This window comes from Stomoxys calcitrans, chromosome 3, assembly GCF_963082655.1.
Source record: "Stomoxys calcitrans chromosome 3, idStoCalc2.1, whole genome shotgun sequence".
In the NCBI taxonomy this organism is placed as follows: Eukaryota; Metazoa; Arthropoda; class Insecta; order Diptera; family Muscidae; genus Stomoxys; species Stomoxys calcitrans.
This window is the reverse complement of record NC_081554.1, coordinates 134,386,648-134,403,965: the sequence shown is the minus strand read 5'-3', so window position 1 is coordinate 134,403,965 and position 17,318 is coordinate 134,386,648. Positions and strand designations below refer to the sequence as shown.

General features: G+C 39.5%; 1 protein-coding gene across 1 annotated transcript in view; it reads left to right on the top strand.

Moving 5' to 3' along the window:
• The first annotated feature begins 426 nt into the window (after positions 1 to 426).
• LOC106094125 (serine protease inhibitor 77Ba) overlaps positions 427 to 17,318 on the top strand; it is a 48,543-nt gene continuing 31,651 nt past the window's right edge. Inside the window, exon 1 of the mRNA XM_013261311.2 lies at positions 427 to 817. Within this exon, the coding sequence (XP_013116765.1) occupies positions 799 to 817 (19 nt within the window). The 5' untranslated portion in view covers positions 427 to 798. The remainder of the gene's footprint in view (positions 818 to 17,318) is intronic.

Here is a 17,318-nt window from a genome sequence, read left to right as displayed (position 1 = left end):
AAAATTACATGGCCAGAGTTAACCAACTCGACTTCTTAATTTTTATTGGTATTACATACAAAGAAATTCTTTTGGTTAAAATACGCTGTACCACATTAGTGGTATAGGGTATTTTTATCCCCTTTTACAATGCGTTTGTACAAATTCAAGATTCATTGATAGCACTGTTTCGGCAGCAAACTCGTTTTTTATTGCGGACTCCCCTTCACATCTTGCAGTCGTACAATCCAGCAAATTCAAATAACAACAGTGAAATTTGACGTCATGAGAATTTCGATTTTGCTCTTCTTTCTTTGGAGAACAAATAACTTTAGTGGAAACAGCTGTCGAACGAAATGTGCATTGGAGAATTTATTAGCATGAGCCCGGCATGGTTGGAGACAGACAACCTTCGCTCAAAACTGCTTTGCTGATCGCGAACATACTTTCGAACTTGAGACTCAGTTGTTAAACGGCTTTTCGAGTGAGCGGTTGCCAGTGGTCTTGTTTGTCGATTTATGGTTGGGCTGTTTTGAGTGCGACTTTGTTGGTGACGATTGTAACCCAACAAAGAACACTTAAAAACAAACAAGAGACAAAAAGCCCCTTGGCAAATATTTTTAAGTTAAACTTTTAAATCTTTGAAATATTTGCTTGAACTGCAATCGGATTTCTTATCAGAATACACATTTTATACAGTGCTAAAGATCAGTTCAGTGCCATATCATCTGACGTCTCATCTATTTCATTCTGACCGCGAGTGAATGTAAATGCTTCTAAGAATATTTTTTTAATTACGAAATTACGCTGCTGTTCAATATGAAAAAGTACACTGCGGGTGAGTTTGTATTCGGAATGAATAAATAGGTTTTATGATTACTGCTCAACACAGGGGTAGAAGGTCAGGCTTACTCACCACCTGAGTCAAAGATACAAAAATTGATTGAAAGTAAAACAACGTAAAAACAAACAAATTCAAATTTGACCTGGTCACGAAATAAAATGAAGCTGGGGTTTTTTTTTAAGGTAACACTGTGAAAAATTAGTTATGTGTACATGACATGTTCTAAATAAAGCTCTCGGTAGCTGATACTTGTTTTCTGCCAATCTGTGGATTCCATCTTGCGGCAAATGCAAAGTATTTTCTTTTTATATATTATACACCACTGTTGTGGAACAGTTTATAATAAATTGAAATTGTCTACAACGCCCAAAAGGAAAAGAATATTCCTTTGCTGGCAACTGAAGTCGTTGATAAGTTCTTAAGACAACGATGGCGATGATTTTCCCATCCTTACCAATGGACAACAAAAAACAACACTCAACTACATTTGTTATTCTTACTACAAGAATGATTGCTAAAACAAGAGTTTTTTTCTGCTGAAAATTGAAATGCACCCATTACTGCTGTTTCAGCGAAAAAATCTATGCTGTTTAAGTAAACATTTTCATCTGCTATTTCAACTAACAAAATCTGCTGTTTTTAATACAAAAATCTGGTAAACTGACATAAAGTTGTTTGCTTTTGCTTTATTTTATGCTATGCTTGTAGAGAAAAGTCTTTTGATAATAGCAAAAGTTGTCTGTTGATAATATGAAGTTAATTTTGCTGCTTTTACAGCAGTAGCTCTGCTGTTACAGTAATGTGTTTACAATTTCAGACCAGCAGGCTGCCTGCTAAAAGGTCTGTTGTTTGCTGATAATGTATGCTGCTCAATATGTGATGGGCTTTTTAAAAAGACAGTAAAATAAATTAAAACTAAAATAACATAAAACTAATAAGGAAAGGCAAAAGTCAGGCGGTGCCGACTGTATAATACCCTACACCTACCCGATAAATACAAAATGGGTGCCACTTCCAATTCTGAATCAATTTTGATGGACCTCGGTTGATGTTTTTAGATGGGTTGTTAAACAATCCGTACCAAATTTCGAGTTAATATGTTCAAACTGTCATAATTACGGTCGACATATGAAAACATTATTGCAAATTACAAAAAATCTGACGAGCTATATCTAAATCTGAACCGATTTCGACTAAACTTCTTACATATTGTGGTAGTCGACGAGGAAAGCATTGTGCGAAGTGTTGGCAAGGTTGCTCAATAAATACGCTTGCAGTGGCTCTAGAGGTGAAAATTGGTCGATATATACAATATTATATATATTAGGCAGCAAAATGTTAATCTGAATCGATTTCTATGAAATTTACCAGTAATATTAAGAGCCATAAGAAAATCTTCCTGCCAAATCTCGAGAGAATCGGTTAACAAATGAACACTTTAATGGAATCTTGAGCAAAATCGGACCAACATATATATGGGAGCTATATCTAAATCTGAACCGATTTCGACTTTACTCTGTAGATATTGTGGAAGTCGTCTAGGAAAGCGTTTCGCCAAATGTTGGCACAATTGGTCAAATAATACGGTTGCAGTGGCTATAGGTGAAAATCGGGCATGACAGTTATATCTAATTCTGAAATAATTTCGAGCAAACTGATATCGTGGTAGTCATTGAGGAAAGAATTGTACAAAATTTTAGGAAGATTGGTTAATAAATCGCCGGAGTAATTCTATCTTGTTCCATACGCCACTTTATTGAAATAGGCTACATTTGTCATATTTACACCTCAATATCTGGAAAACAAAAAAAAGATACGTGTGATACGTGATAAGTGTTCTTAGTGATTCTGAAAGGGCGGTTTTTAACATCACAAAAACCGATACTTACTCTAACAAGTAAAAGCGTGCTAAGTTCGGCCGGGCCGAATCTTATATACCCTCCACCATGGATCGCATTTGTCGAGTTCTTTTCCCGGCATCTCTTCTTAAGCAAAATAATGATATAAGAAAAGATTTGCTCTGCTATTAGAGCGATATCAAGATATGGTCCGGTTTGGACCACAATTAAATTATATGTTGGAGACCTGTGTAAAATGTCAGCCAATTCGAATAAGAATTGCGCCCTTTGTGGGCTCAAGAAGTAAAATAGAGAGATCGATTTATATGGGAGCTGTATCGGCCTATAGACCGATTCAGACCATAATAAACACGTATGTTAATGGTCATGAGAGAATCCGTCGTACAAAATTTCACCGCTGAACATTTTTTCTGATGGTCTCGCCAGGATTCGAACCTAGGCGTTCAGCGTCATAGGCGGACATGCTAACCTCTGCGCTACGGTGGCCTCCAGAGAATCCGTCGTACAAAATTTCAGGCAAATCGAATAATAATTGGGGCCTCTAGAGGCTCAAGAAGTCAAGATCCCGGTTTATATGGCAGCTATATCAGGTTATGAACCGACTTGTACTTTATTTGACACAATTGTTGAAAATAACAATAAAAAAAGTCGTGCAAAATTTCATTCCAATCGGATAAGAATTGCGCACTCTAGAGGCTCAAGAAGTCAAGACCCAAGATCGGTTTATATGGCAGCTATTTCAGGTTATAGACCGATTTCAACCATACTTGGCACAGTTGTTGGATATAATAGCAAAACACGTCGTGCAAAATTTCATTCTGATCGGATAAGAATTGCGCACGCTAGAGGTTCAAGAAGTCAAGACCCAAGATCGGTTTATATGGCAGCTATATCAAAACATGGACCGATATGGCCCATTTACAATACCTACCGACCTACACTAATAAGAAGTATTTGTGCAAAATTTCAAGCGGCTAGCATTACTCCTCCGAATGTTAGCGTGCTTTCGACAGACAGACGGACGGACGGACAGACGGAAAGACATGGCTAGATCGACATAAAATGTCGCGACGATCAAGAATATATATACTTTAGTTGGAAGTTAGCGTGCTTTCGACAGACAGACGGACGGACGGACGGACAGACGGACGGACATGGCTAGATTGACATAAAATTTCACGACGATCAAGAATATATATAAAGTATATATATTCTTGATCGTCGTGAAATTTTATGGGGTCTCAGACGAATATTTCGACTAGTTACAAACAGAATGACGAAATCAATTTGTGTTTGTTTGTAGGTTTGTTTGTTTGTTTGTGTATTCCTTATAGACTCAGAAACGGCTGAAACGATTTTCTTGAAATTTTTACGGATGGTGCATAATGATCCCGTGGTGAAAATAGGGTACTATATTTTTTGATATCTGAAGGGGGAGGGCGGACCCTCGCCCTTACCCAAATTTTCAGAAACGCCAGATCTCGGAGATGGGTGGTGCGATTTAAGCGAAATTTTGTTTGCTTTCATATGGTACCCTAAAAATAAAAATTTGGTATCCAAATTTCGGGTGGGGTACCTCGGGGGCTGCCCCACCCAAAACCAACCCAACATATATTTAGACCAATCACGACAATATGGGACTCAAATGAAAGGTATTTAGGATAAGAAAACGTATCTGATATCCAATTGTCGAACCGAGTGCTAGGGGGACCACCCCAAGCCCCAAAACACCCCTAAATCGTACTTATTTACCGACCATGGCAATATGGGACTCAAATGAAAGGTATTTGCGAGTAGAATACAAATCTGATACCCAAATGTGGGACCACGTTTCTGCGGGTCCACCCCTTTCCCAAAACACCCCCCAAACAGGACTTATTTACAGACCATGAATATATGGGGCTTAAATAAAAGGGATTTGTGTGTACAATTAGAATCTGATATCCAAATATGAAACCAGTGTTTGGGGGGCGGCCTCTCACCAAAAACATCCCCCAAAGGGGACAAATTTACGAATATACCAATATGGGGCTCAAATGAAAGGTCTTTGGGAGTAAAGACGAATTTGATATCAATATTCGGGAAAAGTGTCTACGGGGCCATGCCGCCCCCACAATACCACCCAAATAGTAAGTATTTTCTGACTATTGCAATATGAGGCTTAAAGTGGAACTCCAATCCGATATATATTTTCAAGGCCAACTCACTGAGTGGCTGCCCATCCCACAAAACACCCCCCAAGCCCGTCATGTTTGCCGACTATGGAAATATAGGACTTAAATTAAAGGTGTGTGGGAGTAGACCACGTATCTTATATCAACGTTAGGGACCAACTGTCTAGCGGACGTCCCACCACCATAACAAGCCCCAAATAGGACGTATTTGCTCACCAAGACAATTTGGGTCTTAAAGAGAGTGGAACTAAATATTGATAGTTTTTAGTTTGTAGGACCATGTATTTAGGGCATCACACCTTTAAAACATTTTTTGACCATGCCAATATGTGGCTCAAATGAAAGGTATTTGAGATTAGAAAACGAATTTGATAACCTATTTTAGGGCAATGTGTTTGGGGGACGCCTCATCCTGTCAACTCCTCTTAAGCCAATGGCAATATGGGGTTTAAATAAATGCTATTTGAGAGAAGAGCACGATGCTCATATTTTTTCAGGGCCAAGTATCTCGGGGAACACCTCTCTCCCGAAAACACCACTAAAACAGACTTCATGAGAATATCGGGCTGAAATGAAGTATTTTAAGAATGGAGTACACCTACATCCAAACTTAAATTCGTAGACCAATAAAGGTCATATGGGATTCAGATAAAGGAACTTATATTGTTAAACTGTTAGTAAAATTAGCATGGTATTTCACTAAAAGATCTTCGAAAATGAATATTCCAAGGAAACTTTTGTTCCATATAAAGTAAAAGAAGGCGCAGCGGAGCGGGTCCGGGTCAGCTAGTATGCTTATAATTTCCATCATGTCTTCATAAAGTCTTCCCAATTTATTGGAGATAAAATAAGAATAGGTGGAAGAACTAGAAATCAGAAACCCGAAGAAATTTCTACGTTATGCAGTTGGAAACTTTTTTCTTTCATTGCCAATTAGTGGGCAAAATGACCTAGCGACAAACGTAAGTGTAATATAAGATTTTCTCTCATAGATGAAAGTCTGCTGACTAATATTATTTTAACACATTTCCTTACTTATGGTAGGTAGTATGTTCGTATTTCACAGTGAAAATTAAAATGTTTAAGATCACTTTTTGTGGATAATTGCTTTTGAAGCAAAAAGACTTTCTGATTTCATTCATTATGGTATTATCATTATTTATGACAAAATTTTAATAAAATTGTTATGTTATCAGTGATATTTTTGAAGTTTTTCAAAAAATTAATCGTGAATAACATGGGTACTTCACTATGAAGCACGAACTATATACTCATCTTGATGTAAACATGCAATTTTGAATATCTCAAAAATCAAACAAAAAAATTTTTCAAAATTCTTAGAAGTGAGATGTCTTGTTGCTTTTTATGCTAAAATCATAAAATCCACCTTTCTTTGCCATAAAATATTAACAAAAAGTTTTTTTTTTGTTGTAGGGGCTTAGAAATAAAAAATCGAGGGTCAGGCGTAGCGGTTTAAAATTTTGTCCTTAAAATATTTATTGATATTCGTCTACAGAAAAAATTATAGGAAAATGTTGTTTGGGACAGTTAAGCATAATAAAAAGTTTAAAAATGTGCAAAATGTAGTATCGCAAAACGCTAAATTTTATTGAAATTTTGGCTTTAAAAAATAGAGGGCCCCTCCCCAGGCTACGTCCCTGTGGGAGCTATATCTGAATCGATTTCTATCCGTCCTATTGAATTTCCAAAGCTCAATTTGGATGAACATTTGTATGGGAGCTATATCCAAATCTCTTCGTCTCTTAGCCAAAAAAGTGTCAATTTTTGAAGATGATCGGATAAAAATTGCAACCTTTAGCTTGTACACAAATTAAGATGGACAGACAGACTGACGGACGGACATATTTAAATTGAATAAGAAAGTGAGTCTGAGTCGTCAGTACATTATCGATGGGTATATCCTTCTTCATTCTGGGTGTAACAAACAAAATGAAAATTAGAAAGCATACATGACTGTTATTTCAACAAACATAGGGTTGCTATTTTAGCAAACATTTCCGTCTGCTATTTCAACTAAAAAAGTCTGCTGTTTTACATGTAAAAATCAGCTAAAATATTAAAGATATTAAAGACATAATAACCATACAACAGGTTCATAGAACATCGCGGAATAATCGAGGCGACGGCAAGAGACCTGAAAGGAAGGGAAGAGGTTTCCGATTGGATACCTGAGATGAACCTTGAGGTCGAGTGCGAGGCACTGCTGCCAGCGGTACACTCTTGGGTTGACGGAACCCTAGTATTGCCCTCTGGAAGATCATGTTATACGGATGGATCAAAGCTAGAAGGCAGAGTGGGCCTTGGGGTCAACATTGGAAACCCAGGAATACTGAGATATGTTTTAGACTTCCTGACCATAATACGGTCCTACAGGCGGAGACCCGGGCGATCACGGAATGTCTGAGGTGGTGTGGTGCTAACGCGAGGTCGTCGAATATAAACATCTTTACGAACAGTAAAATTGCCATAAGGGCATTAACAACCTGAACGGTAAGGTCACGAACAGTCTTCCAGTGTAAGAAGGAAATTAACGCCTTCTCTGAGGATGGAAAAATCCGCATCGTTTGGGTGCCGGGCCATAACGGAGTAAAGGGGAATGAAAGGTCAGTCGATTTGGTTAAACTTGGTTAACCTGAAGCCATTCGGGTCGACGCAGTCCGCGTTATGGGCATGGGCGATAGGGCGGCGAAAATCCAATGGGGGGATCCAGAGCGTGAGAAGACGAAGCTATTACTGCAAGGAAGTAATAAGGAGGTCAGTGTAGCTATTGGTATTATAACGGGACACATAGGACCACGAGCTCACTTATGGAAAATCGGTGCGGCAAGTTAAAACATGTGTCGGCCATGCGGTGAAGATGATGAGAAGTTGGAGCATTTCCATTGTTATTGCCCGGCTTTCGCGTCTAACAGATACCGGTACTTAGGTGGGCACACAATACCAGACATTTACAATTTTAGGGGCATGGGAAACAATTAAGGATCTTGAAAGTAGCATGGAATTCCCAACATAGATTTTCTTTTTCCAGGTTGCTTTTTAGTTTTTAGAGCGCACAACAAGCTGATTACTGTTTTAGTGTATGTCTATAGTGGCATGGGACAGATTAATATCTGCTCCCTCTTTTCAACCTAGCCTAACTTCGGCATTCCGTTTTTAACTTAAGGAAATATTGATGAACTAACCAATCAACAAATTGTATATATCGATTGCAATTCTGAGTCGATTATGTCCTTCTTTCTGTATTTCCATCTGTCAACGCTCGGAGATTAAAATTTTACACGTGGCTAAGTCGGTTTTTTTTTTTTTTGTTGTGACTTTGCCATTTATTTTCCAAGTCGTTGGACCATATGTGACGCTTATACTAAAGGGTGATTTTTTTGAGGTTAGGATTTTCATGCATTAGTATTTGACAGATCACGTGGGATTTCAGACATGGTGTCAAAGAGAAAGATGCTCAGTATGCTTTGACATTTCATCATGAATAGACTTACTAACGAGCAACGCTTGCAAATCATTGAATTTTATTACCAAAATCAGTGTTCGGTTCGAAATGTGTTCAAATTTTGACAAATTTTGTTCAGCGATGAGGCTCATTTCTGGTTGAATGGCTACGTAAATAAGCAAAATTGCCGCATTTGGAGTGAAGAGCAACCAGAAGCCGTTCAAGAACTGCCCATGCATCCCGAAAAATGCACTGTTTGGTGTGGTTTGTACGCTGGTGGAATCATTGGACCGTATTTTTTCAAACATGCTGTTGGACGCAACGTTACGGTGAATGAACACATTTCGAACCGAACACTGATTTTGGTAATAAAATTCAATGATTTGCAAGCGTTGCTCGTTAGTAAGTCTATTCATGATGAAATGTCAAAGCATACTGAGCATCTTTCTCTTTGACACCATGTCTGAAATCCCACGTGATCTGTCAAATACTAATGCATGAAAATCCTAACCTAAAAAAAAATCACCCTTTATAAAATTAACAAAATTTCATTAAAATGTTCTTAAAAAGATATCAAGATTACTATCCAGAATCCCTAGAAGGCGCAATTCTTATCCAATTTGGCTGAAATGTTAAAGGAGATGTGTTCCAACAACTGTGAAAATTATGGTTCAAATCATCCAAATCTGATTGTTTATTTAATCTTACTCTTCAACGCCATCATAAACAGCAAAAATTCTGCTGTAATGGCAGCAAACTTAACTACTATCAGCAGACAGTGTTTGATATTATCAGCCGACTTTTCTTTGAGCCTAAAGTAAAACGATCGCAATAGATAACCTTTTGTTTCTATCTTACGAGTACTCACAATTTTTTGCCTGTTGAACAGTAATACGTGTTCAATATTTAAACGGATTTTGAGAGTAAAACAGCAGATTTTGTTAATTAAAATAGCAAACTGCAAACAGCGGCTCAGGCAGGGTGTAATCCACACTGCCTGGAACATCAGATATTGTCTCTAACACAGTGTCCGTAGCCGCCACATGATCATGACGACAGTGGTCACTGCAATTTGGGTAGCCACAATGTCCAGAGGCAAAAGATGTAGCATTAAATTCAGCGCATCAGATTGTGTCGTCCTCAGTGTGGCTGTGATGCACAAGCAAGCCATCCTTTGGATCCGGTTGAGTATCAAGCAGTAGGTCGACTTTTAAAGCGCCCTCGACCTGACCACAACACCATATAAATAGAATTATGGGTCTGACAACTGCAGTATATACCCAATGAATGGTATGCGGTCTAAACCCCAAACTTTTGCCAGTGACCCTCTTGCAGGTGTACAGGGCAAGAGTTTCCTTTCTTGCCCTTTCCAAAATGGAACATTTTCTCCACCCAAGGAGACTGGTTCCACTGTAGGCAACTTGTATCTCCTGCTGAAAAGTACTGCTTCTGTATTGCACGGATTTATACCTAGACCACTTTCCCTAGCCCACTTTGCTGTTGCACGTAGAGCTTCCTGAAGTACATCTCCTAGAGTGCTGGGAAACTTTCCCATAACCGCAATTGCCACTTCATCAACATACGCGACCCCTTTTACAGCTTTTTCTTCCAAAGACAATAATATATTGTTAACGGCTATACTCCAAAGTAGAAGAGATGGTACACATCCTGGAGGTGCTCCTCTGCTGACCCATCTTTTTACATCCATAGATCCCAAGCCTGCCGTAAAGCACCTTTAAGTAAGTAAGTTATTAATATACTTTCTTACATTAGTGTTGATGGGACATTTAAGTTTAGGCCCTTAAGTTTAGCCCCATTCACATACTTCTGCATTATGGCACAGATTGGTCCATATTTGGATATAGCTTCCGATCTCTCGTTTTTAGGTTTTGGGGCAATAAAAAGCGAATTTATTGTCCGATGTCGCCACAATTTTGGACAGTGAGTTAAGTTAAGCCCCTTGACACACTTCTGCATTATGACACAGATCGGTCCACATTTGGATATAGCTGCCATATAGACCGATCTCTATATTTAATGTTTTGGGCACATAAAAGGCGCATTTATTGTCTGAAGTTTCCGAAATTTGGGACTGTGACTAACGTTAAGCCCCTCTACATATTTCTGCAATTTGGTCTAAATCGATCAAGATTTGCATATAGCAGCCATATAGACCGATATCTCGATTTAAAGTCTTAGCCCCAAAAAAGGCGCATTTATAATCCGATTTAACTGAAATTTGAAACATTGACTTAGGTTAGGCTTTTCGACATCCATGTTGTATATGGTTCAGATCGGTTTATTTTTAGATATAGCTACTAAAAAGACCAATATTTTGTTATACCCAATTGAACAATGACTTGTACTTATTAGTATTTGGTCCGAATCGGATCATATTTCGATATAACTGCTATGGGACATAAGGTATGCAATTTTCACCGGATTTTGATGAAAGGTGGCTTACATATATTTCCGAGGTGGTGGGTATCCAAAGTTCGGCCCGGCCGAATTTAGCGCCGTTTTACTTGTCCTTACCTGCTCGGTTGTACAAGGCGTTTTGGGAGTTGAAGCCACCCATGACTAGTGATTAATATGCCATACCTATTCACATCTGCATCTCGTATAATCTTCTCCAGCAGGATATTAAAGAGATCACACGATAGGCTGTCTCCTCGTCTGAAACCTCGTTTGGTATTGAATGGTTCGGAGAGAGTCTTTCCTATTCTTAATGAGGAACGCGTATCAGCAAGTGTCACCCTGCAGAGTCAGACGTGGCTTGAAATAGAACATAAACGGGTATCGAAAGCGGCTTTGTAGTCGACAAAGAGGTGGTAGGAGTTGATTTGTCCTTCTCGGACCTATCTCAAGATTTGGCGCAGTGTGAATATCTGGTCTAAGGTGGATTTACCAGGTCTAAAGCCCGATTATCTCATTGTCTTTAGGTTTTAATCTTTTATGCGATGGGAGAGAAGACGTATCCCTCTGTAGTTGGCACATTCCGTCTTGTCTCCTTTCTTGTGTACGGGACATTGTATGCTGAGTTTCCAATCATCGAGAATGCGTGTTTCTATCCGGATTGCTCAGATAAGCTGATGCATACACCTTATCCACGTGTCGCCTCCCGTCTTAAATAGTTCAGCGGGTAACCCGTTGGCTCCTGCTCCCTTGTTTTTCTTTAGTCGGTTCACTGCTGATTTGACCTCATTCTAACTAGGAGGTAAACATTCCAAACCATCATCGTTGATTGGTTCTGCGGTATCCTCTTCGCCGCCAACGTCGGACACTAGCAGTTGGGTTAAATGTTCTTTCCATATCCTTAGCATGTTATCTGTGTCAGTTACCAGATTTCCTTTTTTGTCTCTGCGGGAGGATGTCCCTGCACCAAAGCCATTAGCATTTTCCATGGAGTGGGCAATGGTTTGCCTCTGCGCCATTATATCATCGGAACAAGGAGTGCTTTCATTAGGCAGTTGGGTCAGCGGAGTGGAGTATGCCTCTGCCATCTGTTGTGTTTGCAGATTTTCAATGTCGAGCACCCGTGCAGTATCAGATCGTACATTCCTCGTCATGTTCAACGGGTGCGAACCTTTGCTGCAAAAAGGTAATGATCCGAATCTATATTCGCTCCACGGATCGATCGTACATCTAACACGCTGGATGAATGCCTTCCATCTATCACAACGTGATCAATTTGGTTCCTTGTGTTTTGATAGGGAGACAGCCATTTCGCTTTGTGAATATTTTTATGTTGAAATCTGGTGCTACCAACTACCATGTTTTTTGCCGCGGCGAAATCTATCAGCTTCTGATAGATACTGCTACTGATTGCAGGGCTGCTCTGAATGCCATATTCTTGGCTTCAGTAGCATCATGACAATCTTGGTCGTAACATGGGTATCTTAGGGGAGGCTTCAGCGGCGAAATCTATTAGCCTCAACCGATTATCGGACGTTATCTCGTGGAGGCTAAACTCTCCGAATGTTGGACCAAAAACGTCTTCCTTCCCTATCGTCGCATTAAAATCTCACAGAACGACTTTAATATCATGGGCGGGGCAGCGGTCATATTTTCTCCCTAGGAGTAGGCAAGAAATGGACTCCAAAGACCCAACAGCTGCGGTGGTGGCGTCAAACCGTAGCGTGTTGTTCTCTCCTCCTATAAGTGTGGGTGCCTTGGCACCTGTAGTCGAGAGTAATGCTTCAAGCTCAAAACTAGTCGTCATACAAGGTTAATGAGGAAGAGGCGGATAAACCAGATGATTGTACAGTTCGTCCCCAGCATTTAAGTAAAGGTCGTTGTTCCGACTCGGATTCAGACAGCGACGGTGTCAATAAAACAGTCATTGCAGCAGATTCGAGAGATGAGGACGGGGGATAACGGTAGAAGTGAGCGATGGCTTTGCTAAGCTCACAAGCCGAAAAAGCGATCCGGGGCACGACGAAAGAAACAGAGGAGTATGTACCGGCAGCGCAATCGGGAGAAAGTGCGTGATGCTGGACGGGATAGAACTGTCATTCCAATTACTTCTACGGAAGCTGGAAACAGAATCAGATCTCCTGAAGAGCATAACACTGCTAAAAATCTGAAGTAGAAAAAGAGCTCCTCGGTTTCAAGTAGCAAGAATTGCGCCCTCTAGAAGCTCAAGAAGTCAAGACCCAAGATCGTTTTGTGTGGCAGCTATATCAAAACATGGATCGATTTGACCCATTTACAATCCCAACCTACCTACCTAATATGCATAGTGTTAAAATAAATTTCCGCTCAAATTTTTGAATTTTATGAAAAGCAATAGCCATGTTTAGATATATTGGGTTGCCCAAAAAGTAATTGCGGATTTTTCATATAGTCGGCGTTGTAATAAAAACCTATTTGATTAAAGTTCATTCTAAGTTTTATTAAAAATGCATTTACTTTCTTTTAAAAAATCCGCAATTACTTTTTGGGCAACCCAATAAATGTGGCTTTTGTGGGCCTAAGACCCTTAACCGGAGGATCGGTCTATATGGCAGCTATATCCAAATCTGAACCGATCTGGGCCAATTTAACGAAGGAAGTCGAAGGGCCTAAGACAACTCACTGCCCCAAATTTCAGCGAAATCGGACAATAAATGTGGCTTTTATGGGCCTTAGACCCTAAATCGGAGGATCGGTCTATATGGCAGCTATATCCAAATCTGCACCGATCTGGGCAAAATTGACGAAGGATGTCGAAGGGCCTTAGACAATTCACTGTCCTAAATGTCATCAAAATCGGATAATAAATGTGGCTTTTATGGGCCTAAGACCCTAAATCGAAGGATCGGTCTATATGGCAGCTATATCCAAATCGAAATTAAAGAAAGTTGTTGAAGAGCCTAACGCAACTCACTGTCCCAAATTTCGGCGAAATCGGACAATAAGTGCGCCTTTTATATGTCCAAAACCTTAAATCGAGAGATCGGTCTATATGGCAGCTATATCCAAATCTGGACCGATATGAGCTAAATTGAAGAATAATGTTGAAGGGCCTTACACAACTCACTGTCCCAAATTTCGGCGAAATCGGACAATAAATGCGCCTTTTATGGGCCCAAGACCTAAAATCAAGAAATCGGTCTATATGGCAGCTATATTCACATCTGTACCGATTGGTGCCATATTGTAGAAACAAGGTTATGGTCCCAAAATCCTAAATCGAGAGATCGGTCTATATGGCAGCTATATCCAAATCTGGACCCATTTGGGTGAAATTAAAGAAAGTTGTTGAAGAGCCTAACGCGACTCACTGTCCCAAATTTCGGCGAAATCGGACAATAAGTGCGCCTTTTATATGTCCAAAACCCTATTAGGCAGCTATATCCAAATCTGGACCGATATGAGCCAAATTGCAGAAAGTTGTCAAAGAGCCTAACGCAACTCACTGTCCCTAATTTCGGCGAAATCGTACAATAAATGCGCCTTTTATGAGCTCAAAATATTGTGTCGAGAGATCGGTCTATATGACAGCTGTATCCATATATGGACCGATCTGAGCCAAATTAAAGTGGGTTGTCGACTGGCCTAACACAACCCACTGTCCCTCCACCATAGGAGGCGATCAAGAATATATATATTTTATGGGATCTCAGACGAATATTTCGAAAAGGTACAAACAGAATGACGAAATTACTATACCCCCCGTATAGTAATTTCGTCATTCTGTTTGTAACTACTCGAAATATTCGTCTGAGATCCCATAAAGTAAATATATTCTTGATCGCCGTGACATTTTATGTCGATCTAGCCATGTCCGTCCGTCCGTCTGTCAGTCGAAAGCACGCTAACTTCCGAAGGAATAAAGCTAGCCGCTTGAAATCTTGACCCTATAGAGGGCGCAATTCTTATCCGATTGGAATGAAACTTTTCACGACGTGTTTTGTTAAGATATTCAACAACTGTGCCTATTATGGTGCAAATCGGTCTATAACCTGATATAGGTGTCAATTTTTATCCGATTTGAATGAATTTTTGCACGAAGTATTTTGTTGTGATATCCAACAACTGTGCCAAGTATGTTTCAAATCGGTTCATAACCTGATATAGCTGTCATATAAACAGATCTGAGGTCTTGAGCTTCTAGAGGGCGCAATTCCTATCCGATTTGGTAGAAATTTTGCATGACGTGTTTTATTTTTACTTTCAACAACTGTGGCAAATAAGGTTTAAATCGGTTCATAACCTGATATAGCTGCCATATAAACCGATCTGGCATCTTGACTTCTTGAGCCTCTAGAGGTCGCAATTATTATCCGATTTGCCTGAAATTTTGTACGACGGATCCTCTCTTGACCATAAACATACGTGTTTATTATGGCCTGATACAGCTCCCAATCGATCTCTCTATTTTACTTCTTGAGCCCCTAAAGGGTGCAATTCTTATTCGAATTGGTTGACATTTTACACAGGTCTCCAACATAAAATTTAATTGAGGTCGAAACCGAACCATTTCTTGATATCGCTCTAATAGTAATTCAAATCTTTTCTTAAATCATTTTTTGCCTAAGAAGAGATGCCGGGAAAAGAACTTGACAAATGTGATCCATGGTGGAGGGCCGAACTTAGCACGTTTTTATTTGTTAATATGAAATTCGTTCTCTACTCCTGAATACCTTTCATTCGAGTCCCATATTGTCCCGATCGGTTCACTTTTAGTTTTAGGTAGTACTTTTGGGGTAAGGGCGAGGATCCGCCCCCGTCTGATATCAAAAAATTATAAAGCCCATGTTTCCTTCCAGACCAACCTACACAATCTGGGAAAATTTCAAGGTAATCTATTCAGCCGTTTTTGAGTCTATACGGAACAAACAAACAAACGTGCAGACAAACTGACAAACAAACAAACAGTAACGAAACAGTCCGTGCCAAGTTTTGTGCAGATCGGTTGAAAATTGAAGCGAATACGGCCATTTAAGCGTAATCGGGCGATACATATATATGGGAGCTATATCTAAATCTGAACCGATTTTGATGAAAATTTGCAGACATGTTAAGATCAGTAACAAAACAATCCGTTCCAAATTTTGTGCAGATCGGTTGAAAATTGTAGCTTCTATGGTCATTTAAGAGCAAATCGGGCGATACATATATATAGGAGCTATATCTTAATCTGAACCGATTTTGGTGAAAATTTGCAGACATGTTAAGATCAGTAACAAAACAATCCTCGCCAAATTTTGTGCAGATCGGTTGAAAATTGTAGCTTCTATGGCCATTTAAGTGCAAATCGGGCGATACCTATATAGGGGTGCTATATCTTAATCTGAACCGATTTTGATGAAATTTTGCAAATATGTTAGAATCAATAACAAAACTATCTGTGCGAAATTTTGTGCAGATCGGTTGAAAATTTTAGCTACTACGTTTATTTAAGTGCAAATCGGGCGATACATATATATGGAAGCTATATCTAAATCTGAGCCGATTTTAATGTAATCTTGCAGATATGTTAAGAACGGTAACAAAACAATCCGTGTCAAATTTTGTGCAGATCGGTTGAAAATTGTCCTCACTACGGCATATATATGAATACATATATATGGGAGCTATATCTAAATCTGAACCGATTTTTATCAAAACCAATAGCGTTCGTCCTTGGACCAAAAAAGTGATTTGTGCTATTTCGTGATGATTGGACAACGAAATTGGTCCCTCACCCCGCTTTGGCCAATATGGGTATCAACCAAAACCTCTCAACAGGACATATTTACCGATTGGAACAATACGGCTATCAAACGAAAGATATTTGGAAGCTAAGTACACATCTGTTATTAGAATTTGGTCCAAGGTGTCAACGGAGCCTTCCCAGCCCCGAGAACCCCCAAAACGGCCATAAATGTCCAACATCACAAAATGGATATTGAATGGAAGTTCTTTTGGAGTTGACTACGAATCTGGTATGCACAATTAGGACAGAGTCTGGGACCGGCCACCCACTAAATACCCTTCAATAGGATGTGTAGTTCGATCGGGATAATATGTCAGTTAAAAGAAAGGTCTATGACAGTATATTTCGAATCTAATTTTGGTATAAGGATTTAAGTATCTGGGTCATGTTCTACCGTTCCGCAGAACAGTAAATCGCGACAATAAAAGACTCAAATAAATTGTCGTTTGGTTATTAGCGTCGGGGGGGCCGACCCTCTCCTCCCAATAAATGCAAACTGTCATGTAAGATGACCGAGAATATATTAAACTCAATGAAAGGGCGTGTCAGAGGGCAATCCCTCTCCCCCTATCCTACCCAGAAAAAAAGAATTCAGAATAATATATGAATAATAAGATATAATATATAAAGACCGATCAGGATAGAATACGACAGAAATAAAAGGTCTTTGATAGTAGAGTCCACTTTTTACCCTGAAATTGGGATGGACACAGGAGGACCAGCGGATCTTTAAGATGCCACGCCGTTCGGACTCGGCTATAATTGAGGTCAAAACTTGAATCCGACTGCACTCGTTGATATGTGAGAAGTTTGCCCC